Here is a 27,732-nt window from a genome sequence, read left to right on the forward strand (position 1 = left end):
TGTGTCTGTGTGGTGTGTGTGTGTGTGTGTGTGTGTATGGTGTGTGTCTGTGTGAGTGGCCTGTGTGTGTGTGGTGTGTCTGTGTGAGTGGCCTGTGTGTGTGTGTGATGTGTCTATGTGTGTGTGTATGGTATGTGTCTGTGTGTGTGTGAGTGGCCTGTATATGTGTGTGCGTGGTGTGTCTGTGAGTGGCCTCTGTGTGTGTAAGTGGCCTGTGTGTGTGGTGTGTGTCTGTGTGTCTGTGAGTGGCCTGTGTATGTGTGTATGTCTGTGTGTCTGTGAGTGGCCTGTGTGTGTGTGTGAGCGTGATGTGTGTGTGAGTGGCCTGTGTGAGTGTGGTATGTGTCTGTGTGAGTACCCGTGTGTGTGTGTGTGTGTGAGCGTGGTGTGTGTGTGAGTGGCCTGTGTATGTGTGGTGTGTCTGCGTGTGTGGCCTCTGTGTATCTGTGTGTGTGAGTGGCCTCTGTGTATGTGTGTGTGAGTGGGATGTGTGTGTGTGAGTGGCCTGTGCGTGTGTGTGTGGGGCCTCTGTGTGTGTGTGTGTGTGGCCTCTGTGTGTGTGTCCGTGTGGGGTGTGTGTGTGTGTGTGCATGTGTGTGCTGGCTGCACCCCCTCCCCCACTCCCAGGTGCCAGGGGTTCCCAGCCCCATCACTCAGGTGCACCCTGGGAAGCTCCACCATCTCCCACACGTGCTCACTGGCCTGAACGCCTGCTGGAGGTGTGACTGGGCATGGTGTGGCTGCCTGCCTGCCTGTCCTGGACTCCCGGGTCACCCTGGGCCAGCACTCAGCCGCTCTGCACTGAAGGGAGGGATGCCCCTGCCCACCTCACCAGGGGTACAGCCATCTCGAGAGCTGCCAGCCTTCTGGCCAGCGCGCAACCCCAGGCTATTTGAGGGATAAATTATGAATTTTAATTGTCGCAGCATCTTGGTGTTTAACGGCTTCTATATATAGGCTCTGCCCTCCAGGAGTGGCAGCCTTGGTGGAGAGGAGTGCGAGCCGGGCCGGGCCCACAGGAGCCCATTCTGGGTGAGCAAAAGGCCGAGGCCCGGGCTCTGGCCAGTGCACCCTGCCCTGCTGTGTGACCTCGGGGGAGTCCTGGACCACTCTGTGCCCTTCCTGCCCCTGGCACAAGTTGCCCATGCTGGGCCCCCCTAAGCGGACAGTACCCCCACTCGGATGGGAGCTGTCCCAGAGCTGAAGAGAGGCAGGCAAGTGCCTATTTGTGGTGACCTGAGGGGGCCCAAGGACAACCCAGTCCTATACCCTATATCCCCCTTTTCATGTCTTGAGATGCCAGCCCAGGCTCTTGGGGACAGGAAGGTGTCCCTCATGGCCCCCAGCGCCATCCCCTGCCCAGGCCAGTGGCCCCTTGGAACACGCTTGCCTCATCCCCAGTCGTCCTCTCACACCTTCCTGGGGCTCCCGGGGTACCCCTCTCTGCAGCCCCAGCCCTCAGGGCCTCTCTACTTGGGAACGGCTCAGGCCTGGGCACCAGCCAGTCCCCACCTGGGAGAGCCAGAGGCCTTGTGCTGGGGGTGGGGGTGTCACAGCCTCACAGACCGCAGGCTGGCAGCGAGAGGCTGAGACGTGTGGATTTGGGGTTAGCCAGAGAGCTAGACAGAATGGCGATGAGAATGGTGATTGGTAAAACCATCAGGGGTGGCCTTTGGCGTGCCAGGCATGGTTTCAGGCACTTCACATATAAACACTCACTGAGTCCCACACCGCCCCATTAAGTGCTGCCACGGTCCCAGTTTTGCAGATGGAAAACACAGAAGCATAAAGGTGCTCTATAACGGGCTCAGGTCGCGTTCACGGTTTGAGCCCCAGCGCGGTGGCTCCGGAGCCCGGGCTCTTCATCACTCCCCTATGGCGCCTTTTTTTAAAAAAGCTAATACTGACATAGGACTGGCTATGCACCAGGCACGAAGCTGTTTGAGCTCCATAACCACCCTAAGAGGTCGGTATGATCCCCATTTCACGGATCAGAGAACTGAGGTGCCGAGAGGTGACGCACCTCGCCCAAAGTCCCACAGTGATGAGTGGCAGAGCTGGGCATGGGCCTGAGGCAGGCAGACCCCGGGCGGTCCTGCCCCCTCCTCTACTGCTTCCTCGGACTCAGGTGCAAGGGCCTGCTGAGCTGTGTGATCTTGGGCAAGTGACTTTACCTCCAGGGACCACAAATTCCTCACTGGGAAGCCGGATGGCAGGCTTCACACCTCCGTCACTGCTGGGGCGGAGAGTGCAGGGAGAGGGAAGGGAATGGAAGAGACGTTTCTACGCAGCAAGTGTACTAAGTGCTTTGCTGAATGTCCCCACCAACCCTCACCATGTTACACACCCGCTTCACTGCTCTGAGCTGTTGGTTCACCCGCCCGAAGTCCTGCGCTTGTCTGGCTCCAAAGGCATAACGCCCTTCGAGACCCTCACACAGATGAAGAAACAGGCCCAGGAGCATCAGGGCCTTGCCCAAGGCCCCACTGCATCTCCGGGCTAGGGCCTGGGAAGGGGTCCAGCTTCCCAACCACCGCCACCTTCTCTCCCCCACACCATGCAAGGGTCACATGGCCACCCCGGGCGGGGCTGAGTCGGACAGGTGAGTTTGGGTGATTCTGCCACGAAAGGGGAAAAGATTGAAAAATAACCCTCTAAAACATCACAAACCAAGGTCCAATCGGTTCTGTGTAACACGGACAGGCAGACTGCAAAAAAAAAAAAAAAACACTTGCCTCCCTCCCAGCCCTGGTGGTTCAAATCCCTCTCTGCTCAAATGAATCCTGGCCGTGCCATTGCTGGAGTCCATTTTACCAACCTGGTAAACTGAGCCCAGTACCCAGGAGGTGATGGAGCCTCTAGCCAGGCACATACAGGAGGTGTGTCCTGTTCAGGCACAACGATGCCACCACCAAGCTGCCTGTTCATAAGAAGCCCAGGCTTGGGGGAGAACGGGCACCCCTGTGGATCTCTAAGGAGCGTTTCAAGGCAGAGGCTGCAAAGGTCCGCTGCAGGCCTGGAGAGCGGAGCCAGTACCCATGGTGAGCTCCCAGGGGAGGCCGTTCAGCCCGTGTGGGGAACCCGATGGGACATTAGAGGGACATTGGATTATATGGCTCAGGACAGAAGAGCTGCCTGAGGAGTAAGTGAGCAGCCCTTCATGGGAGACATGCCAGCTGAGGCCATGGAGCAAGGCGACTGCAGGAGGCCTCCTCTGCTGGGAGCTACACCTCAGTAGCCCCTCTCAGCTCTGAGATGCCCCTGTGTTGCACCTAAGTAAAGGGACTTGAGATGGCCAGCTCCCCCTGCCAACACCACCTGCATCTGCAGCCCTGCACTGGGCCAGGTAGAAGAAGCAGGCTGGCCAGGCCCCTACCCCCTCCCAGAGCCGAGAGCAGGTTCTCCGCAGAAGGAAGCAGAGGAGGTGGCAGAGAGAGATTAATTCCCCGAAATGGGAAAAAATAGAAAAACACACATACCACACACCCTAATAACATGTAATAAGAGGTTGGAGACGAGGAACAATGCCCTGGTAATGTCACCCTGGCGGCAATCAATTTGGGTGTCACATGAAATAGGCATAATTATTCCGCCAGCCCCGGTGCTCGTCTTTAACCAGCTCCAGGGGCCCAGGCCCAGGCGGGAAACGCAGCGTGGAATCAGTCGGTGGTGCACCAGGCTGGCAGAGGGAGCTGCTCCAAATTAGCCTGCCAGCACGCGGCTTCTCAGCCCCTCCGGGCCAGTAGGAGTCTGGAGGGCCTCGCGGGTGGGGGCCCTGCAAGGCCCCAGAGTCATCTTGCTCAGCCACCCCTCATTCGATCCATGAGCAAGAGCCATCAGAGAGGACTCCCCAAGGAAGTGAGAACGGAGGAGGAGCAAGCACATATTTGCCTCATCCAGTGTCCATTCCCTGGGTCACCAGACTCTTATTAAGTGCTTGCCAGTGCCAGGTGCACAGGGGGGGCTGTGCAGGAGGTGGGGGATCCTAAATAATGAAACACAGGCTCCCTCCACCTCCTAAGCTAGGACCACGCCTTCCCATCCTGGGGTGAACACAAAGCCCCTGGGGTTCCTGGAATTTGCTGTTGTTTGTTTGCACTAAACGTGCAGGGACTGAAGCCCTTCTTGCTCCACCTTCATCCCACTTGCTTATGGAGTCCTCCCTGATTGCTCGTATCCAACCCAGACTTCAAGGAGGGTAGGGCAGCATCCCCACAACGGGGGGAACAGGTGCTGATGAGATGACTGCTTAGTGAGCACCAGCACACACTGGCTGCTGCCCATCTCAACCCCCATTTCATACGCCAGAAACCCCGAATTCCAGAAATGCAAATCAAGGCCACCACGAAATACTACCTTACATTCATTCAATCAGTAAAAGTCAAGGTCCCTGACAATATCGAGTGTTGATCAGGATGGGTGCAATGGGAACACTCATCATCTCCTGCTGGGGGGACGACGAGCTGGTCTAACCAATTTGGAAAACACTTTGGCAAATATCCTAGTAAGGCTGAATGCAAAGATGCGCTACAGGCCAGCAATTCCACTCCTAGCTGCGTGCCCCAAAGACACTGCGCGTTGTCTCAGAGATGGGATGAGCAGGTTCTTGGAAGCATTGTTTGTAAGAGCAAAACATGGAAATGACCTAAACATCCATTGGTAAGGAGGATGTAAAATAACACTTTGATGATCACATGGCAGAACATTATACATCAGTGAAAATGAGCTGCATCTACTATTATTTGCAACAACATGGATGAAGCTTAAATGTGATGAAGAAAAAAGCAAATTCCAGAGGACTGCATGTGGTTCGTGCTCTTTTTTATAAAGTTCAAAAATAATTAAAACCAAACTACTTATATATTTTTAAATGTATAATTTTAAAGAGGCAAGGGATTGTTAAATACATAATTTACGGTAGTCATTGAAAAAGAGGTGAAAGGAAGGGGTGTACGGGGCACAGGGGAAAAGGTACATCATTACTGAGTGCCGTGTTTGGGTGCAGTAGGACCACAGTGTTCATTACGGTATTATTACTGCTACTGTGATTATTAATACTAAATGCCTCCATTCATTAACAGGCTAGGCCTGAGTCAGTGAGTAAGAGCCCCAGGCCAGAGGCCAGGAAGAACACGTTCTCTACTCTGAACCCCAGACTTGCAAGCTGGGGATTCAGAGCAAGTCACTCCACCTCGCTGGCTCTGCTTTCCCAGGTATAAAATCAAACCTCTGCACCTACCACCTACAAGGATAAGATCATGAGCGTATCGCTGATGTAAACTATGAGTAGCTAGCACTTAGTAAGGGTACCTAGCACTTCCTAACATTACCAGGCACTGTTCTAAATGTTTTGCTTATGTTAGCACACTTAATTGTCACGTCTTCCCTTGAGGTGGGTGCTGTTGTTACCCTCACTTTATGGATAAGAGACAGGCCCAGAGAGATTAAGTAACCTGCCCAAAGTCACAGAGCTGGGCAGTGGTGGAGTTGAGACTTGAGTCCAGGGTCTACACTGGCTCCAGGATCTACACTCTTAACAACTTCACTATGAAATAACATTGAAGAAACGGAACACACACAAGTAGACTGTTGTCAGCACAGCTCTACTGAGCCCACAGTACCCAGGGATATTCGTTCATTCATTCATTCCACAACTAAACAAAGAGCAGCATCAAGAATGCTTCACATGTATTGCGAAATGAACTTGCCTTCTCATACCCTTTCTTCAAAGAAACTTCCCCGATTCTGGAGTCCCCTGCTTTCTGTGTCTCTGCAAAGTCTGCTACTTCCCTAGGACTCAGCCAGTCTCCCCGTCTTCCTAAAGCATCTCTAACAACCTCGACCTCCAGGGAGAAATCCACCCTTCTCTGATCCATGTGGGCTACTGAGTACCCGGTTAGTCTCTTTCCAACTGCTGCCTGAAGCACCTTTGACATCACCTAGCTCTGCGCATTCATGCACAGATATTCCTTGTGGCTAGCCAAGAGTTACTCCCTGGTACCTCCAAGGGTCTGTCCCATCCCAGGGGCCACGTATGAGGGCCAAAGGAAGGGTACTAGGATTGTCTGGGGTGTTCACGGCAGACCACGCTTAGCCCAGAGCCGAGCAGGCAGCTTGGCTATGATGTGCAGAACAAATGCATGCGTGAATGGGCTGCTACCACATTCCCCGCAAACAAGTGTGGCTCTATGCTGTGAGTTCCTATAGAAGAGGGCTGAGTGACTTGAAGCAGTCACAGAGGCTTCCTGGAGGAGGGGGTCAGGAGAAGGAGAGGAGAGGGACTCTTGTGAGGGGATGCAGGGCTAAGCCAGGTGAGGATGGGGGGATACGTGGAGGAACCGGAGGAAGCAGAACAGAAAGCCGTCAGAGGCTAACCCCGGGGGCTGGGAGGCCACTTCCACAGAGTGCCACACGCAGGACAGTGAGCCCAAGACACTCTGGCTGGCAAACTAAGGCCCTGAGTCTGAGACCACCACACCTACTGCCTCCCCTCCCTGGTCCTTCCCTGGCTCCACTTCCTCTACCCTCCACCCGACACGCGACACGCGGCCTCATGCTTCTGTGGGACCCTGCACGAATGCCTGCGCTGCCTCACCTCCCAAAAGAAACACACCCAACCCCAACTGTGCTCCCCCAGATACCTGCTTCCGCAGGCGCCTGGGGACCAGCACCACACAGGAGCCATCACTGGCACCAGGGACCCCGACCGGCTCCATGCAGAGCCACCACCCACCTCCACACGAGGTTGCTTTTTGTGGGGTGGGGTGGGGGAGGTATCCCTCTGGGAGTCTGGGTTTTAGAAAGCAATACCCAGTATAGGAAAAACGGATGGCCAGAGGACGGAGGATGAAGATACACCCAGATGAAAGAGGACCGGGGTAGAGTAAGTACTCTCTCCACTCCCTCCCAGTCACACATGGCCCCTCAGCCCGCAGGCCATGGGAACTTGGCTTCGAGCACATGCCCATCCCCCTAAAAGCTGGTTCCCACTCTAACTCCAGACCCTGGGGAAGACTGCAGCTTTAACCAAGCCCTCCCCAGGGGCTCACACTTAAATTGGCAGAGGGGGGCAGGGGCCAGTCCCCACCTTAGTGCCCGCCTTCACGAAGCCCCTTCCAGGAGGGGCAGCTGGGTGCTGCTGGGAGCCTGGATCTGAGTCTGTGCCCTCTTTCAGCACGGTTCCAAGGAGGTCTTGGTCTCTCCATGTCACCCTGTACCCTCCCTCCCACCTCAGGCCACGGGTAGAAAGCAGGAAGGGCAGGCATGCTGTCCCAGTAGACCTGCTGCTAGTGCCTTCCTGGAGGTGTGAGGATTTCGAGCTCCTTCCTGGCTTACACAAGGACAAAGGGTCTGGGAGCAGCTGGCCATCTTCTCCTCACTGACACTCTGCACTGGATCTGGGGACTCCCCAGGCTCTCTGCCGCCTAGGTGCCCCGGCTCATTGCTCCCTGGGAATGGGAGGTGCTGGTGCTGAAATCGCTGGCATAATGACCAGCAGAGTTGAGCCCAGAGTCGCCGGCCAGGCTGGGCTATGCGCCCTCTGGCTGCCCAAGCCAAGCAGAGGACTGAGGGAGGGCTGGGGGAGCAGGAAGGGGCTGTCCAGATACCACAGCCCCCACTGGCTCAGGGCCTCCTGCACTCCCACCCCCCACCCTCGGGACAGAGCTGTTCCCATCCTCCCAGGCGCCCCTTCTCCCCCACCCCAACCCCAAGGCCTCTGAGAACAAAGAGGAGGTGTCGGCACAGCTGGGCTGGACCAGGCTGGGCTGCGACCCTAGCAGGAACCGGGAGGGGGCTGCCCACTGGCCTGGCCCCACCCCTCCTCCTCAAAGTGGGATCCGCCGGGAGGGACACATCTCCTGGCATGCCTTGAGAGCAGAGAGCCCACAGCCCACCCTGAAAAGGGCGTGAGGGGGAGCAGGAGGCTCCCTCCTCACCTCCCTCTTCTCAGCTGGTTCCCACCTCCCACCCGCTCTGCCTTAGAATGAAAAGTGGGGCAGGAGGAGGTGAGAGCCCGCGCTGAAGGCAGACAAAGGAGAGGCCCCTAAAGGGTTCCCGGTTCTCCTGGTCCCCAACTTCCTCTCCTCCATTCTCCCTACTCCCCATCTCCTTTTCACAGGGCAGGAGCTGGAAAGGGCGATGCTTGTGTGTCGGGGGAGCTGCCATCCAGGCTGCAGCTTGTGGAGAAACCCAGTCCCTGACCTGTGTCCACCAGCTAGGGAGTGTCTGGCGCTGGTGGGGGCACCTGGGGTCCACGAAGGGAGGTACCCACCCAGGGCTGAGCAGGGGACTTACCCTCTAGAGGGACCAATGCTCAGAACGGGAGGGGGGACAGGAAGGGAAGAGCAGTACTGGGACACCCGTGGAGGGCCCCTCCCCAGCTCCAGGCTCTCAGCTTACAAACCCGGAATTTGTTAGGGTTGGAGGGAGGGGTGTGGGAAAGGAAGAATTTTCATTTCTGAGGCTGGAGGGGAAATCAGGCCTGTGACCCCCAAAGGAGGTCTGGGTGGCACCGGGGTACCCTGCAACCCCAGGAGGGCGCAACCAGGGCCGACGGCAGTCCCCAGGGGCGCTTGCCGCGGGGCTGCCTGTTTGGGGTTTGGCCGCGGCCGCCAGGCTCACCTGCATCTCGGGCGCGCCTTCGGTCCGCTCGGCTCGGTCACCAATCGCATGTCTCTCCCGCCGGCCCGGCCCGGCCCCAGCCCCTGCCCAGCCCCCTCCTCCGTCTCCTCCTCCTCCTCTGACACCTCCGCCCGGCAGTCCGTGCGCCCTCGCGGGGCTGGCCGTCTGTCTGTCCGCCCCGCGCGGGCGGGAGCCGAGCCGGGGCCGGGGCCGGGGCTCTGGAGTGGGGAGGTGGGAGGCCGCGGCCCGGCGTGCGGAGGGGCAGGCGCACTCAGGACGCGCGACGCGGGATCGGCGAGCCTGGTTCTGCGCCCCGGGCCGGCCCGGAGCCGCCGCCGCCGCCTCTGCCGCTGGGGCCGGGGTCGAGGCCGGGGGCGCTCCGCCGCGGGGCCGGGGCCGGCGGGCAGCGACCGCGCATGCTGCTCGGCGCCCCGCGTCGGGAGAGGGGCCGGAGCGGCGCGGGTGGGGACTCCGCGCCCTCCGGGGCCGGGACCGGGACCCACCGCCGCCGCCGCCTGCGCTGTCGCCCGCCGCCCGCTCCGGCTCCCGCGCCGGCTCCCGCTCGGGCTCCGCGCTCTGCAGCGGCGCGGGGAGGGAGCGCCAGGAGCGAGCCGCGGAGGGAGGAGGGACCGAGGGAGGAGGGAGCGTGCGAGCGGCGGGAGCCGGGCGGGGGAGGAGAAGGCGCGGCCGCAAAACCTGGTTGGGGGGGGCTCGTCTCCTTTCAGCGGAGGGGGCGGAGAGCGAGGGGCGCCCCAGCCGGCTGCCCTGCACTCAGGAGGCGCAGCGAAACCAGTGGGGGGGCGCAGGCGAGGGGCCAGCAGCCAGGCGCTCCAGCTCCGCACACGGCCGCGCCCCTCCGGGTCCGGGGCTCCGGGCGAGTCCCGGGCCAGCCGGTCCCGGGGAGTCCGGCGTGCGGTCCTCCCTGGTGTGTGCGCGCACACCGTTGTGTGTGACTTTGTGTGGCCACATACGTGTGCATGTGAGCGCGCGAGTATGTTTACACGTGTAAACTGGGCTGTGGACGAACACACACCGGAGGATAGACAGGGCCCCCCACCCGAACAGGGTTGTTTGGAGGACGGCAGGGGGATGCTGACCGGGAGCCCCCCGCCTGGCCCCGTCCCCTCCTCTCGGAAAGTCCGCGAGCCTGGAACACCCGCATCCTGGCAGCGGGAGGGCGAGGCAGGTAGAACGGGAAGGTCCAGGGGACGGCGAGGAAGCGGCGCTGGCCCGGCGGCTCTACCCAGGAGCGGGGTCCCGAGTACCTCCCCACGGCGGGGGTCCCCGCCCAGCCTGGCTTCCTGCCCAGCAGGGGGCGGCCGGCCTCTCTGGCCCGCGCTGTCCGGAGGCGCTGCACCCAGCGGCCAGCAGAGGGCAGCGCGGAGCCGCCGCCTGGGCTTGACTGTTCCCCATCCTCCTCCGGAACGGTCCCGGGGGTCCTCGGCCCCACAACTTCGGATGGGCCCAACTAATGGGACCTCTCCTCGGAGATCCAGATCCTCCTTGACCCGCAGCTACAGAGACTAGGCCAGCAGGGATGTCTCGGCAAAGCCTGCCGAGTAGGTCACCACCCTCAGGACCTCACCTTCTCCCTGTACCTCCTTGAAGCCAGACGCCCTTTAACACCAAGCCAGTTTTATCAGAATAACCATCCACGCTGACAGCACCCGGCACAGCCATCCCTTCTCCACTGCTGCGAACACCCCGTTAGCACGTGAATGCTGATACCTTGAGTCCACAGGGGCAACTGAGGCAACTGGGGAGGAGAGGATCTAGCCCAAAGCCTCACCGATTCTGGGGCAGACCCTGGAATCCCACTTCCAGTGCCACCCCTCTCCCAGGGAGCCTGCCCGATATCACTGCAGAGATGCCTGGCAGCCACGGAGGGTCCTCTCCCCACCCCCAGCAGCACCTTGCTTCTCCGCTGTCCAGCCTCACACACAGCCCAAAGGCTTGCACAGACCTTCCGTTCCAGCTGCGCCATTTCTGGGCACTTCTCGGCCTCTCTGGCGCACCGTTGCTCTGGACAGTCCCGCCTGGAGCACTTTCTCCTGTCTCCTGTGTCTATGCCCATCCTCATCTTAGGCCTAGCTAGAGCCCCCTCCGAGCAGGTGTCCGTGCTATGCTCTGCTGTGAACTCTACGTTCACCCTCCAGCAACACTGGGGGGGGGGGGGCGGCACTATTGTCTCCTGTGACAGAGGGAGAAAAGCCCAGGCCCAGAGAGGTTCCAGGCCCTGCCCATGGTCACACAGCCCCCAAAGGCAAGGAAAGGGAATTGAACACGCCTTCTAGGGCTGAGTGGACCAGCAGGGGGCAGGCTCCGCAGAGGGACTTACAGGTGGGAGGGGAGGCGGGGAGGCGAGCACAGGGGTCCCCTCGCTCACAGAGCCCAGCGCAGGCGGCTCCCGGCCCCTCAACTCTCCGCTGCCTGGACCCCCTCCCCAGACTCCCCAGCCCCCAACCCCGGCTGTTTGCGAGCTACCCGTGCTCCCGCCCTCCCGCGCCGCCTCCTCCCACCAGCCCGACAGGAATAGACGTTCGCTGGCTCCTGCGTAAAGGCTCCGCCAGGCACCCGGCGGGCGCGCAGACCCGCTGGGGGGCGGGGGCGGGGGCGAGGGCTATTCCTGGTGCGGTGACTGACGCAGGCAAGGCGCGGCCACCACATCTCTCCGCCCCCGACTCACCTGCTCCCTGCCTCAGTGATCTCGGCGGAGAAATGGGGGTGAGCCCACTGCTTCTACTTCCCAACCCCCAGGTGCCGCCTGAGGAAGCCGGGGTCCTGGGGTGGGGTACTCTGGCCGCACAATGATCCCTCCGCGCCTCGGGGACAGCAGGGATGGCCACAGAGCTGTGTCTGGAAGGAAGGGCCCCTGGGCCTCCGTTCTCCGCTGTCAATGGCATCCGAGTCATTTTTGAGGGCCTAGCTTGGGCCTCGTGAGAGTATGGGCCCCTGACATTGTCACCCAGAGACTTCAGGAAAGGAGGGTGTGTCACTGGGTCCCCACCCAGTCAGATACCTCTGCATGAGCTGTGGAGGAGGATACCTTTCTCCTCTCCTGTGGGGTGTGGTGGTCCCCAGCAGAGCCCTCTCAGAGGTCCCAGGGCCATGGAGAATGTGACACATCGGCATGGCCCAGTCCGAGTCTTCTCTGGCACAACCAGGGGACCATGTCGAGGAGCTCCAGCTGAAGAATGTCCCCTGCACCCCAGGCCTTCGTGCTCAGGGGACCACCCTCATGGCGTGCTTCAAACAGCCCTCGTGGTTTCTGCCTGTGCTTGAAAACCTAACCAAGACCCATTTCTTCTATTCCTGCCTACTTGCCCCAGACTGAAATGACCTTAGAGGCAGGGCCCTCATCTTTTCCCTCTGACCTCAGACTAGGAGCTCCCAAGAGCAGGTCTGAGACTGCGTGTCTCACGGGTGGGCACACAGCAGACCCTGGCCGCAGGTTGAGAACTCAGCAAGTCCCAATACAGCAGGAGCCGGCAGCTGGAGCAAGCCAGCCTGAGTGCTCACAGCAAAGTGGCAAAGTGGGGATGGGTTTGCCAGGGAACACAGGAGGAAGGGATAAGACCCTCCAACATATACTCAGCCCTTACTGTAAACCAGACTCAGCTACACTTCACAGCTTCGTCTCTCTGCAAGATTGGCATCGCCGTCCCTACTGTACAGATAAAAAGACTGAGGCTCTGGGAGGGCTGGTGACTCTCTCAGGTTCACTCTGTGCATACCAGTTAGCTGGGCTTTGAAGCTCTGTGTATATCTGATGTCAGAGCCCTAGTCCTGCTCTCCTCTCACTCTGAGAGGCTGAGGAGGCAGGAGGCGGAGCTGGGGCAAGGGCCAAGGGTCCCCTGGGCACAGAAAGGAGAGGGTGGCACACCAGGCCTGCCTGCATGCCTGCTCTATGCTGGTCCTATCCACCGGCATCCCAGCAGCTCCCAGGGTTTTACGATGATGATTATTTCTGAAGGCACTTGAAATTAATGACGGCTCTAAAATGGCTGGGACAGCAGAGTCATTGCTGAGACCTCTAATTAGCAAGAAAAACGGAGACCAGGAGCCTGGGAGGCGAGTGGCGGTTGGGCAGGCAGCACTGGGTGTCGGGTAGGGCTGGGGGAGTGAGGTGGAACTGGGTGCTCCGGGGGGCCCTGGGTTCTACTTTGTGTCACAAGCTAACTTGTTAACTTGCTGTGTGACCTTGAGGGGGTCATAGCCCCTCCCTAGGCCAAAGTTTTCCCGGCGATTCAATGAGGGGTTGCCCTGAGGGGTGTCTAAGCTCAGGGCTCGTTGGATGACCCTGAGTCCCTGAAAGGCTGAAGCATGGAAGCTGGGGGCTGTGCAGCCTCTGGAAGCCATCACAGAGACCCCAGGCCCCCACTCGGCTCTCACAGCCCTCCACGCTGGGGTTGCTGGGGCCGTGGTATAATGAAGTACTAGGCTGGAGTGAATCGGATCAAGAAGTGGCAGAAAATCCATAGGTCAGGCCCTGCACCGGTGCATTGTGGAGGCCAGCCAGGGATGGAGGCCCCTGAGGGGCTAGAGGGAGTCCCTTCCTGGAGGGAGTCCTGGAGATGTGGTATAAAGCCTTCCTGCCCCCTCCTGACCCCCTTCTCAAGAGTCAGGGGGGACCTGGGGACACTAGCTTCCCATGTAAGCATATCACAAAGGGTCGGGCCTGGGTATCTTAAAGGAAGGTCCCTCCTCCAGTGCTCCCCAAGTCTGGATCCTCCACATCCTGCATGGGGTAGCCAACATGGGGAAGGCACAGGGGCTCACCTGGAGGGGGCCTCTCCCCACAGAGGCCGGCCCAAGTTGGTGTGGAGACACGCCGGTTCCCAGGGAGCATCCACGATGGGTGCAGGCAGAGGCCAAGACGCAAAAGCAAGGGTGGGAGGCGACCTTAACTGGGGCATCCTCTTCCCTGGCACTTACTTCATGCTTGTCTTGTCATCGACAGCCTTCTCAGCTCCTCAAATCCTTTCCCCTTCCAATTCAGGTCCCTGTGTGTCCCCCTCCTTCCAAAAACCTGCTCTGAGAACCTCATCTTCCCCTCAGGCAGGGCTGTGTGTCCCTGGGGACCTTCCTGAGTCTCAGTTTCCTCCTCTGTAAGATAATGTCAGTTTCACAGGGTGGGGTGAGGGTCACATGACTTAATGTGTGGCTCGTATCTACTTGATGCTGATGCAGTAGGAGCCTGATAAACACAAGTATTTTTAGGTGAAGGCTCATACTGACTGTCATGGTCACTGGCTGTCTCCCGAGCCCTCCTCTGTAAAGTCCTGGCTTTATCCTAAGGTTCTTTTCAGCATGGCCACTTGGAGACACGTGGACCACATTCTCTGTCCCCTGAGAATGAGGAACACCCTGAGGCCATGGATTGATCTTGTGTCTCCTCCAGTTTCCACAGCCAGCCCACAGCCCTGATTCCAGAGGGTCTGATGTGTGCAAATGACTCCTGCGTGAAGTCTCTTAATCAGGAAGGACCAACGGATACCCCTAGAGAAGAGGGCCAGGGCACAGGGGCAGGGGCACTCTTGAATCCGCGTTTCTTACTCCCTCTCACCTTGGGGCATTGGGCACCATGCCTCCATGGAAATGTTTCAGCGCCAGTGACATGTCACTTGTCTAGAAGCAACGTAGTCAGCAGCATCCCCTACTGGGAATCTCACTGGGAATCAGGGGAGGCTCAGAGGCTCTTGGAGGACTCAAGGCAGAAGCCTTGGCAGAGAAGTGAGGTCTGGGCCTGGCCCCCACTCAGCGCTGCCACAGCCATTCTGTGCTGGGTGGCCTGGCCACTGTGTCTACAGTGGCTGAGAAGCAAGAAACTGGTCTGGGGTCAGTCAGTGAAGGGGACCTCAGCACTCCCCTCTGAAGTCCCTCCAGGAAAACACCCAGTATTCCTGACCTTGAGCTACTGTGGGATGCAGTTAGCTGTTCTTAAGAAGTCAAGGAAGTGTGCACTCCATTAAAAAAAATAAATTAGGAGCAAAAACAACAACAAAAAAATAGGAAATGTAGTAGAGAGAGCACTCCCTGGCTCCATGGGAACCTGGGCTCTGCGCTTGGCAGACAGGCTCCTCCTGAGAGCCTGGCTCGGCTGTCCCCACGGATCATGTCGGGGAAATTTGAGCTAATGTGTGCAAACAGGCAGCACTATTAGCAAATCCATTCATTAAGTGCTTGCCTTAAGTTCTATTGTGCAAGAGACTTGTTTATTAACTTAAGTCTGAACCTGTTATTAAGTCAAAGGCAGCATGGTGGCTGAAAGGTGCCCAGCATCAGGGCCAGGCAGTCTTGGGTTCCAGTTCTGATGCTGTCCCTGACTCCTGTGTGACCCTGGGCAAGTCACTTTACCTCTCTGAGCCTCAGTTGCCCAGAGATAGGCAGCCCCTGAGGGGACTCCCCGTGGTCCCTACCTTCCTATTGCTCTGCTTGTGGAATCCTCTCCTCCCCTTGAGTATGGGCTGGATCTATGGACCCACTTTTAATGAAGAGAATATGGCAGAAGCTAATGTCACTTGTGAGATTAGATTGCAAAACAACTGCGGCTTCCATCTTGGGTACCTTTTCTCGATTCCTTGCTTTTCGCTATGAGGAGGGACAGTTGCCATGTTACGAGAGGCCCACATGGAAAGGAACCGATGTCTCTAGTCAGCCCCCCATGAGGCCCCGAGACCTTCCACTGCCACTCGAGTGAGCTTGGAAGCAGCTCCTCTCTGAGCTGAGCCTTGAGGTGACTGAAGCTCCAGATGGTGCCTAGATTGGAGCCTTGTGAGAGGTAGAGGTACCCAGCTAAGCCTCACCTGGATTCCCGACTGGTGGAAATGGGGAGGTCATAAATATTTGCTGTTTTAAGCTAGGTTTCGGAGTGATTGTTATGCAGCAGTAGATAACTAAACACATGCTCCATCTGTAAAATGGTATAGTAACTCCTTTCTCCCAGTGAGGCAGGGGCATTGAAATAAGGCAGGCGAAGTGTCTGCTCTTGGGGGGCGGGCAACTTGTGGTTACCCAGTCAAGGCAAAAAGATGCACACTCTGCGACCCAGCGTTCCTGAGGCATGAGCACAAGAAGGCACGCAGAGGGAGGCACATGGCGGGATTGTTTGCTACAGTGAAAAACAGGAAATGCTCTAAATGCCCGTCATGGGAAAGGAATAGACAGAACGCGGTACATTCACGCAGTGAGATACTATGCAGCAATGAACACAGTGCGCTGGAGTTCCCTGCATCAGCAGGGTTGATTTCATAAACACAATGCGGAGGGAAAACGAACGCGTGGATGAGGCACACCACTTATATCAACTTTACAAACAAGCCCCAAACCCTGTCAACTGAAAATGGATGTCTACAAATATAGGAAAAGTATAAAAACATGCAGGACAGCGATCAACACCAATTCCAGGGCACTGCCACCTCTAGGGCAAGAGAAGGGGAGGTGGCAGAGTCAGGCCTACCCCAATCTCCACGCTTTGAACCCCACACCAAGAGCAGCGCAGTGGTTCTAAGTGTTACCCACTCACTCAGCAGCTCACTCAATCCTCTCAGCAACGCTATGGGCTCCCTTCTGTTATTACCCTTCTTACAGAGCGAGAAACTGAGGCACACATAATCCAGGGAGCTATTCCTGGGCTTTGCAGTCTAGTGGGAAGCCAGGGCCTGGTTCCTCACTCTGTCATGAAGTTGGAGGAGTCCACATTATCTCCCTGGCTGGGGCTTGGGACATACTCACCCCTTGCCCTTGATAGGTGTGACTTGACAGACTGGCAACGTCTTGATTTATCAATCTGCAAAATTTGCAGAGACCCTGTGAGCCAAGCCTGGTACCAGCTGCATGGCAGGGGACACTACAACCAGGAAGTGTGGACAAGAGAAGGTGCGAATAAGACAATTCGATCCAACGTGATTCGGTGTGGTTCCGTTTCACATGGGCTCGATTCACAGGCAATGGTGAGGTCGAGGATATTGCTTGAGCGCCTATGGCATGTGAGGTCACATCCTAGGTGCTTGTGCGGATGATCCCATGTAAGTCTCAATCACACCCTGTCAAGTAGGGACTGGTATTATTCTCATTGAATAGTGAGCAGTGAGGAAACAGGAGTACACTGACCGCTGAGATTGTCAGGATGTGCCCTCCCTCCATTCTGACCTGTCCTCTGTTTGGTTTTGGGGACACAGATGGAGGAAGCAGGCCTTGGTGTCCACTGAGGGATCTCAGCCCAGACCAGGAGAATCTGGAGGAGTCTGGGGGAGGGGGAGCAAATGGGATAGGCTTCCTGGAAGAGGAGGGTGAAGGCAAATGCTTCCGTGGGCTCACTGTGGTGAGACAGGTGGAGGCATCCATCCATTCGTTTCTTCATTCATTCATTCATTCATTCATTCATTCATCAAATGCCAAACATTTGCCACAGTTTTCTCTGGGCCCCAAAGCCCATGGTGTGGCAGGCAAGAGTCAACCTGGTGTGGCCCAGGCTGAGGTGGGAGAAGATGGGGTTGGGCTGCATAGACACAGCAGGCAGGACAGACATCGCGGAGGAAGTGATGGCTGAGCTGAAATCAAAGGGTGAGTCGGGATCAGTCAGGCACACAGGAGGTGGAGGCTGGTGTTCCAGGCAGAACAGCAGGTGCAAAGGCTGGGCCCTGGGGTAGAGGGAGAGACAGCCAGCCCCGAGGAAGGCCCCTGCTGGCCAAGGAGGTGGCAGCTCAGCTGAGAGGGGTTTGTGGGGCTGAGGCTGCCACCACCTCTCGCCCAGGTCGGGTGGCTGCCTGTCTTCTTCTCCAGCCGGTGGGTCCCCACGCCATCTCCGTCCTGTTGGGCAGGCTGGGTCCCTCTCCAGAGAGATTAAGAGCAGGGGAGTTTGAACCATAACGGTGCATGTAATTATGTGCAGAAATGAAGGAGGGGAGGGCTCCTTAATAATTGATGGTGGGAGAGAGTAAATATCGGCAGAGGCACCCGGCTGCATCGCCCCAGCCCGTCTGGCTGGGACCCAGGGCAGCCGCTTGGCCACTAATATGCCTATAAATTATTGAAGTTATAAAGAAGCAAGCAGGTGTCATGTCGCACCCATAAACAGCTTGTTAGCTAAGACTAACGGAGGGGCCTCTTGGCACTGCCTGGGACCGCCCCCCTGCACCCTCCCTGATTACAGCAGGAGACAGATGAGGGGTGGGCGTGGTGGGAGGCTGAGAGCCTGGCTGGCCCCACACCCGTCTCCCAGCATCTTGACCCACTGTGGAGTCAAGTGGTCCTGGGAGACAGAGGAGGCCCAGAGACACAGAGAGCCAGAAACGGGGCGGTGACTGTCCCAGCACTACGGTGTCAGACGGCAGCTGGACAAAGCTGCGACAGAGGACGTCAGAGGTCCCGCCAGTCTGACAGGCAGAGGCCAGCTGGGATGCTGGGAAGAACTAGACCCCGGGGCCGGACCCTCAGGGTGCACACCCCAGGCAGAGTGGTCCTGGGAAGTCACCTGCCCCCTTGGAGCCACTTTCCATTCGTGCCGCCTGGGGATACTCATGTCTATCTCGGAGGGTTGTGGGAAGGGTTCTGATAAGAACAGACACTACACTTGATCTTAGCCAAAAGGCCGAGAAGCGACTGTGGAAAGGGCTATAAGAGCATATGCGTGTGACATTTCTTGCACACAGTAGGCCCGCATGAATGGGGTGCTCTCCACCTCCCCCTTCCAGCCCATCTCAGGGGCACCTAATTAGATCAGGCCTAATGAGGCTTCCCTCTGCCTGGCTGTTTCCGCTCCATTAAGACTTGAGCCCAGGACAGCAGTGGGAGGGAGACAGCTGTGGAGGGGAAGGTGTCCAGTGCCAGGGCTTGGTTCGTCCTAGGCACGGGGAACACCCACCCCCAGGAGTGGAGGAGGGAAACAGAGGCAGGGCTCTGGAGTCAGAGCTGCCAACGGGGAGAGGCCCAAGGTGTGGGGAGAGGGAGGAAGGAGGAGAGAAAGAACAGCTGGGAAGGCTGGCGTTTTGGCTGCTCAATGTGAAGCGCTTAGAAGCCCACTCTCTCTCAGGCTGGGGGTCTGCAGTCTCTGCCATGCTCCTTTCCAGGACATGGAGCCAGCCACCCTCATTTGGGCACTTATGTGCCCATGGAGTGCTCAGCTCTGCCAAGGACCACACGAAGGCAAGGACAGTCTGGACCTAGGGAAGGTGCCCCTTTCCCCAGCCTGGCCCTAGGAAGCCCTTCCTAGCCCCCATAACCTGCTCCATGCCACACGAGGAGCAAGGCTGGGACCGTCACTTGGGCCTGGGCAGCAGGCAGGCTCCTCTCCCGGTCCTGAAATCCCCCAGCGGGGGGATTTCTGCAAGGGGTTTCCTTCTCCGAGAGGAAAAGAGGGAATCCCAAAAATTCTCATCAAATATGCTTTGAGCCTGTTCTCCCAGGGGTCCTCTCTGTACCCCTTATCTCACTTGTGCAGCCTTGGTCTATCCCACTGAGGCCTCTTTTGCAGATGCACAGAGAGGCGCCTTAGCTGCCCAAGGCAGCACAGCAAGTGAGCAAGGAAGAGGGTGGAGCCTGGGCCTGCTGCCTTTCCCCACACCGCTGGACTCCGCCCTGGGAGGAGGCGGAGACTCACACTCGGCGCACCCTCTGACAGCTGCTGTGGTGTGGTGGTGTGGCGTTCCCAGGAGCTCTCCTCCTGCCCAAGAACTCCCCGCGCCCTGGACACCTGCCTGTCTGTCACTCGCTTATTAGCGTGGGGGCAGCCAGGGTGGCCTGGTCAGAAAGGGGATGGAGATGTCTTTCAGGCCCCCTGGATGGTTCTGGGAGCAGGACGGCTGTGTGGGCTCAACCAGGCAGGAGAGCAGGGCTGTCTGCGAGGTCAGGGGAGACCCGGGCCCTGGGGCAGGACTGGGGGCAGACGCAAACCTCAGGGTAGGGAGGTCCACAGTAGGAAGGGCCCCCTCCCCCCCAGTCAAGGTCAGACCTTGACAAGGGCTGCTGGGACACCAGCAATGGTCTGGTCACATGAAGGGCAGAGAAGGATGTCGGGGTTGGATGGTGGGAGGGAAGGCTGGGAGCCTGAGGCTTTCGGAGCTTCAGCAGGGGCCCTTCTGGCTCCAGGGCCTGCAGCTCCTTCCCTGCCATTCTTAGGCATGCCATCCCTTTGGTTATGGGCAAAGTGTCTGACAAACTCCCTCATCACATGCGGGAGTGGCCACGTGAAGGCGGTCACCCCAGCACCACGATTCGGGGCTTACCCCGTAGAGATCGGCAGCCACAGCCCTGGCGCAGGGGCAGCAAGCCCCAGGGAAAACTTCCTTCCCAAGAGTCTGATGCCGTCTGCAGGGACAACGCTTTTCATCCCCTCCCCATCCCACTCCAGCATGAGATGGGGCAGGGGGAGACGGCAGTAAATGGGGAAATCGGGGTGCAATGGCTTAAGAACCTCCTGGAATGTGGACTCTGGGCAGAGCACTCGGCAAGTCCCTCCCCTCTCCGCCCTCATTCCCGAATGTGGCACCTGCTCCACAGAGTGGTGAGGACGCTCCGGGAGAAGCCATCAGAGCCGCGGGGCAGGGCCCGGCACTCACGAGCCCTCCAGGGGACAGCCCTTGTGACCGTGAGTCTAGCTGGGGCGGCCGCATCTGCTTTTCGAGTGTAGCTGTTTTGGGGGAGTTGAGGAGGTATACGTAGCTGTGTTGTGTTGTAGATCTGTGTGGCATGTGTCATGTTAAACCTGTGGGGTGTCTCTGTCGTGTGTGTTGGGTAGGTGTCTCAAGCAGGACTTTTCTGCAGCTCCTTCATCAGTCCACAGGCAAAACACCCGGGCCCCCATTCAGGGCTTCCCAGCTGTGCGGGAAGAGCCGCAGCGGTGCCTGGTCTGCACCCTCTCTCGAGCCTTCCTCTGCCCAGGCTGTCCTGGAAGCACAACCCCCTCAACATCGCTGCCCTGAGCCTGCAGGGGAGGTGACTGAGGAGTACCCTGGTTTCAGGGGTCCCCAGACAGGCTTGAGCATCTACCTGCTGCTTCTGAGCCCACCACCTGCCTGCAGTATTTCCCTCACCTGGGAAATACGGATGGCATTGGTGGAGGCGCTGGCGACACCAGGAGAGCAAGAGAGAACCCAGGACGTGGACCCGGGGTATGACCAGAAATGCACCCCAGGGCAGGGCTGAGCCCGGGCCGACCTCTCACTGGCCACCTCGGAAGCTGAGGGACACAGCGCTGGCTGGCTCCCTCAGTCCCTCCAGCAAATGCAGAGGCGGCAGCTGTGCCCATTTCACAGATGAGAAAATCGAGGCTAAGAGCGGTGAGGTAAGTTGCGCTAATGGACCCAGGACCAGCAGCCAGGCCTAGCCCTGGTGGCGAGCGGTTTGCGGTTGGAGGGAGGCCCCTGGGTGGGCTCTCCTCCATGTGATAAACGATGTGGCTCAGGCCTGCAGCCCCAGGTGGAGAGATCTAGAAGTCCCCAGATGATGGGAGGGCTCCCTACACTCTCCAATCCAAACATGGGCATTTACACCCAGACACAGAGTGTTCACACCACCTGCTGGGGCGTGAAAACCAGCCATAAATACCTGCACGGTGGCGGTGGCTCATCAGGAGTGGGGAGAGAGGCCTGGAGCGCTCTCAGGAAGCTCCCGGTGACTCACGGGCCGTGGACCCCTCTCCGCTCTTCCAGACACCCCACCTCCCAAACATACACGCTCGGAGCGGGCGGTGCAGGGAGCAGTGCTCACACCCCCACACCAGGGGCTGAGGGCACTGGGAGGAAGGAGCCCTGGCCAGCCAGCTTGCAGGGACGCCACACATCACAGCCCAAGACGCCGGGGCAGGAGCCCCAGGGCACACAGTGGGGCGGGTGGGACAGGGTGGACGCACGGCCCTGAGGCCCACGCCTTAGCACTGTCTTCTCCCAGAGCTACCCAGGCCGCTCAGCAGACCAGTGCCCGGCTCTCTTTCTACGCTTAAACTTGGCAGCGGACTTCTCACATTTACTTAGCGTGCCGAAGGTAGGGGGGAGGGTGGGCGTGCACGGCTCATGGCTAAAGATAAATGCCAGCTAATGTCTGAAGTGTGGAAAGCATCGTGAACAAATTCGGGGCTGCTGTGTTCGTCCTCCCATCCCTAAGCCAGTGGGTCTCTGACTGGTGAGTGCAGGGCTGCTGCGTCCGTGGGCCTTGGTCCCACACCTGCCTGCATTCTGCATCCCGCACACGTCTTCCCGGGGCCCCCCGAGGGCTGGCTCCAGACCCGCTCTAGAAGGGCTGGCGGCCTTTCCTGAAGCCAGCGGTGTGCACTGGGAGCTGAAGTGTAAACAGGAGCAAAGCTCAAGGCCTTGCTGGTAATTCTCCCTTTGTGGTGGACATTAGCCAGCCTTACTCAGGCATGAAGGGGACAGCCCCGGACTATAAGATCCCAAGCACCCCTTAGGCACTTCCACTGCCCGGGGGTGCAGGTGGCCTCAGTGTGGCTGCCAGCCCAGGACGAGTCCCGTGAATAAGCAAGTGCCTGAGCAGGCCTCGGTTTCTCCAACTGCAAAGCAGGGATGCTGTCTGCCTCATTTAGGGGCTGGGGAGCGGGCGAGGTAAAGGGTGGCTGAGGGGCTTCGTTTGGCCTGAGCCGGGTGGCGTACGGTGGAGCAGACACCCAGCTGCCAAGGGGCAGATACAGCCACACCCCTGCCCCACCTTCTGGGACCAGTAAAGTAGTAAAATAGTCAGGAAAGGCGGTGATGGTCCCTGCCTGTGTCTAGCTGCACGTCAAGGAAATGTGCCCGGTCTGGGCACGTGACCTGTAAGGGACTCCACCCCGCCCTGTCACACAGCAGTGGGTGGGGACCTGGGCCCACATGGAGGTACCTGCCCAGGCTGGATATGGCACCTACACTGCACCCTCTGGCTTCATCCCACGGGAGTCCTGCCACCCAGCACCCCTCTGCCATGGTGACCCAGACGGCTGGGAGCAGGGAAGGCGAGAGGAGCGAGGAGACTCTGCTACGCCTGGTAGGTTCTTCCCTCCTCTCTGCACCCCAAATCCAGGTTCCAAGTCTGTAAGTGGGTGGGGCACACACAGGCAGGAGGCTGGGGTTCCCCACTTCGGGGAGGGACAGACCAGGGGCGGGCCAGCCTCTCTCCTGAGGCAGATGCGGCAGAGCACAAACCCACCTTGTCCTCTGCCAGGGTCTGCCCCGATGACTGTCCATCTCCATCCCCACAACCTGGGGCTTCTCTGTCCCCAGGAGCACCCAGGAAGGGATAGGAGCTTTGATACTCAGAAGTGACTGGGCAGGACTAGCTGACATCCACGGAGGGTGAGCTTTTCTAAACTGGGCCCAGAAAGGAGGCAGACCCTCGCCACAGAGCCTGGGAAATGGTCACCACGTCTGATATCTACGCCTTTCCCCTGGGTCGGCAGACACTTACTCATGTCATTCTCTCAGCGGCCCTATTAGAAAGGTTCTGTGAGTAATCCCACTTACAGGGGAGGACATGGGGGCATGGGGAGACTAAGGAGCTCGCCCAAGGTCACGGTGAGGTGGGCGGCAGAGCTAGGACGGGCGCCCGGCGTTCTGTAGCTGAAGAGTATGGAGGTGCAGGAGGGCTTGGGGCTGGGTGGGTGAGGGGCGGGGGACTTGGAGCTCTTTGGTCCACTTGCAGGGCGGCTCTTGGATCAGGTCCTGGTTATGCCCCCTGGGCTGCCCTGCCCCTGACAGGAGACATGAGGAAGCCAGGGATGAAAGGGTCAGTCTGCAGGAACACAGTCGTGGGGAGAGGCAGACCCAGCTCACATGAAGATCTGACCCGAGGCAGGTGGTGATCAGAGCTGGAAGAGAAGGGAAAGGCAGCTGGGGGCGGTGAGGGGATGGAATCCCAGGGGACTCCCTGGAGGAGACAGTCTTGGAGGCATGGTAGGATGCTGACGGGCAGAGAGGGAGTCACACATATCAGGAGGAGGGATGGCAGGCGTAGAGTGTGGAGGCTGGACAAAGGGGGGTCTGCACAGTTACACTGCTGAGGACCACAACTGCCTTCCTTCACTGTGACCCCAGGTTCCTGCAGGGTGAGCATGCTGGCAGATGGAAGGTCAGAGCAGGGGCTGGGTCCATGGCAGCATTGCTGAGTGCTGTTCCAGGCAGCCTGGGAAAGGCCCTGGCCACACCTTGCACCCCTCTGTGCTCCCCACCCACGCCCTTCTCATGCCTAACTGCTTTGCCCTCCTCTCCCACCCTCCCTCTCTTCTTTCCTTATCGCTCTCTGATTGTTCCCTTTATTTTCTTTTCAGGCCTCAGCACTTTTCCTGGAAGGCAACAGCTGGGCTGCTGGAGTCACCGAGGAAGTGTTTTTTTGGTTACATTGCCCAATCCCCTTCTCTATGAAAATTGGTGCCATTATTGCTAACTGATGGACGGATGGTGAGATATCTATCTCCTTGCCTCCTTCTTTCCTCCCTCTCTCTGGGCTCTGCCCTGAGGCATTTGGGAAAGACAGGGCAGTCAGACGGCAGCCATGGAGGGAGGGTGGTAAGTGGGGAGGACTTTTGTATCAGGTGTGGGCAGCTGGGGCCCTCGGTATCATCATTAACCCCATTTTACAGATGAGGAGACTGAGTCCCATGATCACCCAGATACGATAATAACGACAATGTTAACATTAACCATAAGAGTTAGCATTGAAGGCACACTGGCTGCGTGCCAGGCGCTGTGCTAGACACTTCACATGCAACGAACCTGGGAGGCAGATCCTTTACGGCAACATTGCACACAGTGGAAAACTGAGGCTCAGAGAAGGGAAGTCACTAGGCAAGCTACTGTCACACAGCCAGGCCAGCGGAGTGGCAACATCCACTCATGCATCCGTACATGGCTACTGTGTCAGCTGCGCGCCTTCCCCACTCCGCAGCCAGCTGGAGAGTGGCGGGGCTGAGACCTGAACCCACATCTGTCCACGTTCTCACTCTAAGGCTGGGTTCTACTCCCATGCTGACAGAAAAGAACCTTCAACAGTGGTTCTAGCCACAGCAAGACCCAGCCTGATCCTGGCCCCAGCATGTGGCTGAGGGGGACAGAGAGCCAGGCCCAGCTTGTCTCAGCCTCTGGCCTGACCTCTTTGGGCCTCAGAGACTCTGCTATGAAAGGGGAGCCCTAGGTAGGATAAATGAGGCCCCTAGGACCACACTGACTCAGCCATAATGGCCCAGGGCACACGCATTTCCCAAGGGTCACCCCTTGTTCACCCTGTTCTCCAGGGCTGGAGACTTCAGGCAGGCCCCTGATCTTCTGGGACCCCAGTCTCCTCCCTGCTGCCCTGCTAAACAGAGTTCCCAAGGATAGAGACAATAGGAACCCAGGCCTTGGTCTCAAAGCTGCAGCCACACACCCCAGTGGCCTCCGGGCATCCTGTACACACATCCCAGAACCCCTCAGCTCTGCACGTGCCATTGTGGGTCCTGCTGTGGAACCCCAAGTCCAAACATAGGGAAGTGCCTTTCAGACACATCCAAAAAATGACCCTTGATCCTCCAAGCTAAGAGAGACCATTAGGACTAGACACAGCGGTGACACAAGCAAGCAGTCTGTATCATCTGCAAACCCACAGCTGTCCTTGGCTGCGTCATATAAATGTGTTTTAATAGGAACACACACGGTCACATAAATGGGAATGTTCTAAGCAAATGTGTGGCCTATGTGAATGTTCATAAATTCAGCTGTTGGGTGTTGACGCCTGTGTACAATGTAAATGCCCATTCTTTGGTAAGACAGAGGACTTTATGAAAGATCCATGTGGCTGATGGAAATACACACACGTGCGGTCAGCAGAAACACCTGTGTATAGTACAAATGTAAGTCTGAGACAGATACTCATGTGAACCTGTAATATGGGATGGGCCATCAGAGATGGAAGTAATCACGGAGAAACAGCAAGGTCATTTCCACCCAGAAACCAGGAAAGCAAAGATTTGGGGGTACCATGTGTCAAGAAGAGAGTGATTTGGAGGAGGAAAGGGGCGCAGGAAGGAGCTGCGGGGTAGGGCGCTCTGGCTTCTGGGTCAGGGTAGAAAGCTGGGTCAGCTGGGGCTGGGGGTGCTGGGGATGTTCTCTAGCTGGAGGGCAGAAACCAAGGGAACCCAGAGGGCAGTTAGGGGCTCTGGGATCCAGTGTGGCAGGCAGGACTCTTGCCTAAGCTGCACTACCACAGGCCGCCCCCGGAGTGGGGCGTCCCCAACACTGCTCATGGCTGGGCAGGCGATGGCCACCGAGGGGAGGGCGCAGATGATGGAAGGGCGGAGACCTTTCCGCCCCACTCCTACCACCAACTCTGTCACCCCAGGGGGTGGCTGTGGCAAAACAGAACTCGAGTGCCAGCAAGTTAGGTCCAGGTCCACCCAGCCACTGGGTAACTCTGGCCGGTGGCCCCCAAATCCTCAGCCTCAGCCTTCTCATGTGGAAAAGCGGAGAGGAGATAAATACCGCCCACACGTTCTCACATGCGCTCAGAGGTAAAACGGCTTTGCAAACTGTAAAGCGGTGAACAATGTGAGGTGAAGGTGCTTGGCTGGCTGTGGGGCTTTGTTGCCAATTAACAGGCACCAGGGCAGCCGATTTGATGTCTACGCGTGGTGTGTGAGCGTGTGCACAGCATGTGCGCGTGCGTGTGTGTGTGCGTGTGTGTGTGTGTGTGTGTATGTATTTAAGACTCGAGGCTCTCAGAGACTACGCCACAGAGGTTTGGAGTGAGGGGGAAGAGAAGAAATAATCTTAAAAGCAAAAAAAAAAAGTATTATGTGTCAAAAGGAGTGAGGAGGCTTAAATGGCTCCCAGGTGGGACACAGAATAAAATAGTCCTTGCTATTATTTTTTGATTGTCTCCATGCAGGGAAGACTGGCAGAGGGTCGCCATAGCAACCCCGGGCATCCGGCATCGGGCAGCCTGGACCCCACAGGTTTGTCTGGGCTGGGTAGTGTGAGTCAGCCCATCAGAACCCAGAGGCCAGGGCTGGGTTCCATCTAGGCAGGACCCTTGTCGTGAACTCCCGCTTCCTCCTGATCTGTAAGCCACATCTGCAGTGGGGATGAGGACAGACTAGAGTTGCCCAGTAGAGGGGCTAGGCCAGGCTGGGGCTGGAGGCTGCATCCAAAAATAGAGACTCTCAAGATGGGGATGCGGTGACGGTGGGGGCTGAAGGTATGCTGGAGGCTGTGAGGAAGTCGTGCAGGGTGGCCACAGAGGGCAGAGGCTGTATATGGCTAACACAGATGATGGGCTAAGGACTGGGAGGTGGGGTATGGGAAAGAGGGGGTGGGAGAGTCTGGGCTCCAGCGTGGACAGGGCACTGTGTAGAGGCGTGGGTGTGGTGGCTCTCCCAAGCCCATCCCTCAGCCTCTACTACTGTAGGGCAAGTAGACATTTCAGAGGCTTGGCCTAGGTGGATCTGGCCTCCCTGGTAGGCTTCAAAGGCAGGGGTCAGGCAGAAAAGGAGAGTAGAGAAGGAACATCCTGATTGGAAAAAAGCAGCAATGGCAGAGTCACGCATTTGGGTGCACACGCAGAGGCCACTTTGGGTGGAAACGGCCCTGCAGGGAGAGAGTTCTCCCTTGTGGAAAGGTAGCTGTGAGCTTGCGGTCTGTTTTCACTGCTGTATTCCAGAACCTGCCATTCAAGAAATATTTTTTGAATAAATGAATGAATGACAGAAGCCTGAATGAACAGTGCTCAGAAAGCTACATGGAAGCTCTAAGGAGGCGTTCACATTCTCTTTCTGGTAAGTTGCAGGCTGCATTAGAAATAGGCACGTGACTGATACCAAACTGACCTAAAAATAGCAAATAGCAAAGTCACTGGCCTAGGAGGCTGGAGAATCTTAACACCAGGTGGCCCAGGGCATACCCAGAGCTTCTGGCAATGCACATCTGGAAAAAGTGGTAACAGTTCCTTCTGGTCAAATGACAAAAGCCTAAATTTGTATCACGTAGTAGCCGATCATAGTCAATTTCTACCTAGAGGGCGCTACATTGGACCTAGGTGTTCAGAGTTCCTTAAGTCATGCTCTGAATGAATAAGCAACAATTCCGAAGTATGTGAAGCTAGCCTCACAGTTTGAAGTCCTTGAAATCACACTTTCCAAACAGCTTCAAACGCAGG

The 27,732-nt window shown here is 57.9% G+C and overlaps 1 protein-coding gene, 1 long non-coding RNA gene and 1 pseudogene across 8 annotated transcripts in view; 1 reads left to right on the forward strand and 2 right to left on the reverse strand.

Annotated features, from left to right (window-relative positions):
- LINGO1 (leucine rich repeat and Ig domain containing 1) overlaps window positions 1–27,732 on the reverse strand; it is a 161,217-nt gene that overhangs the window by 13,731 nt on the left and 119,754 nt on the right. The window contains exon 1 of one of the 7 annotated variants that reach the window (XM_037734933.1): window positions 10,586–10,658. The exons of 4 other annotated variants lie outside the window; for them this stretch is intronic. In XM_037734933.1, the coding sequence (XP_037590861.1) occupies window positions 10,586–10,606 (21 nt within the window). In that variant the 5' untranslated portion in view covers window positions 10,607–10,658. Of the gene's footprint in view, window positions 1–2,818; window positions 3,066–8,622; window positions 9,228–10,585; window positions 10,659–27,732 lie in introns of those variants that run through there. 2 more of the 7 variants (XM_017518603.2, XM_037734934.1) reach the window with 2 other exon arrangements.
- On the reverse strand, window positions 18,078–18,226 carry LOC119469522 (annotated as a pseudogene).
- Window positions 20,112–27,398, forward strand: LOC119469520. Its single transcript, XR_005198340.1, has 3 exons — window positions 20,112–20,209; window positions 23,876–24,005; window positions 27,238–27,398. It is a non-coding gene; the product is annotated as an uncharacterized LOC119469520 (long non-coding RNA).

The sequence above is a fragment of the Cebus imitator genome, unplaced genomic scaffold (assembly GCF_001604975.1).
Source record: "Cebus imitator isolate Cc_AM_T3 unplaced genomic scaffold, Cebus_imitator-1.0 Scaffold689, whole genome shotgun sequence".
Taxonomy (NCBI): domain Eukaryota; kingdom Metazoa; phylum Chordata; class Mammalia; order Primates; family Cebidae; genus Cebus; species Cebus imitator.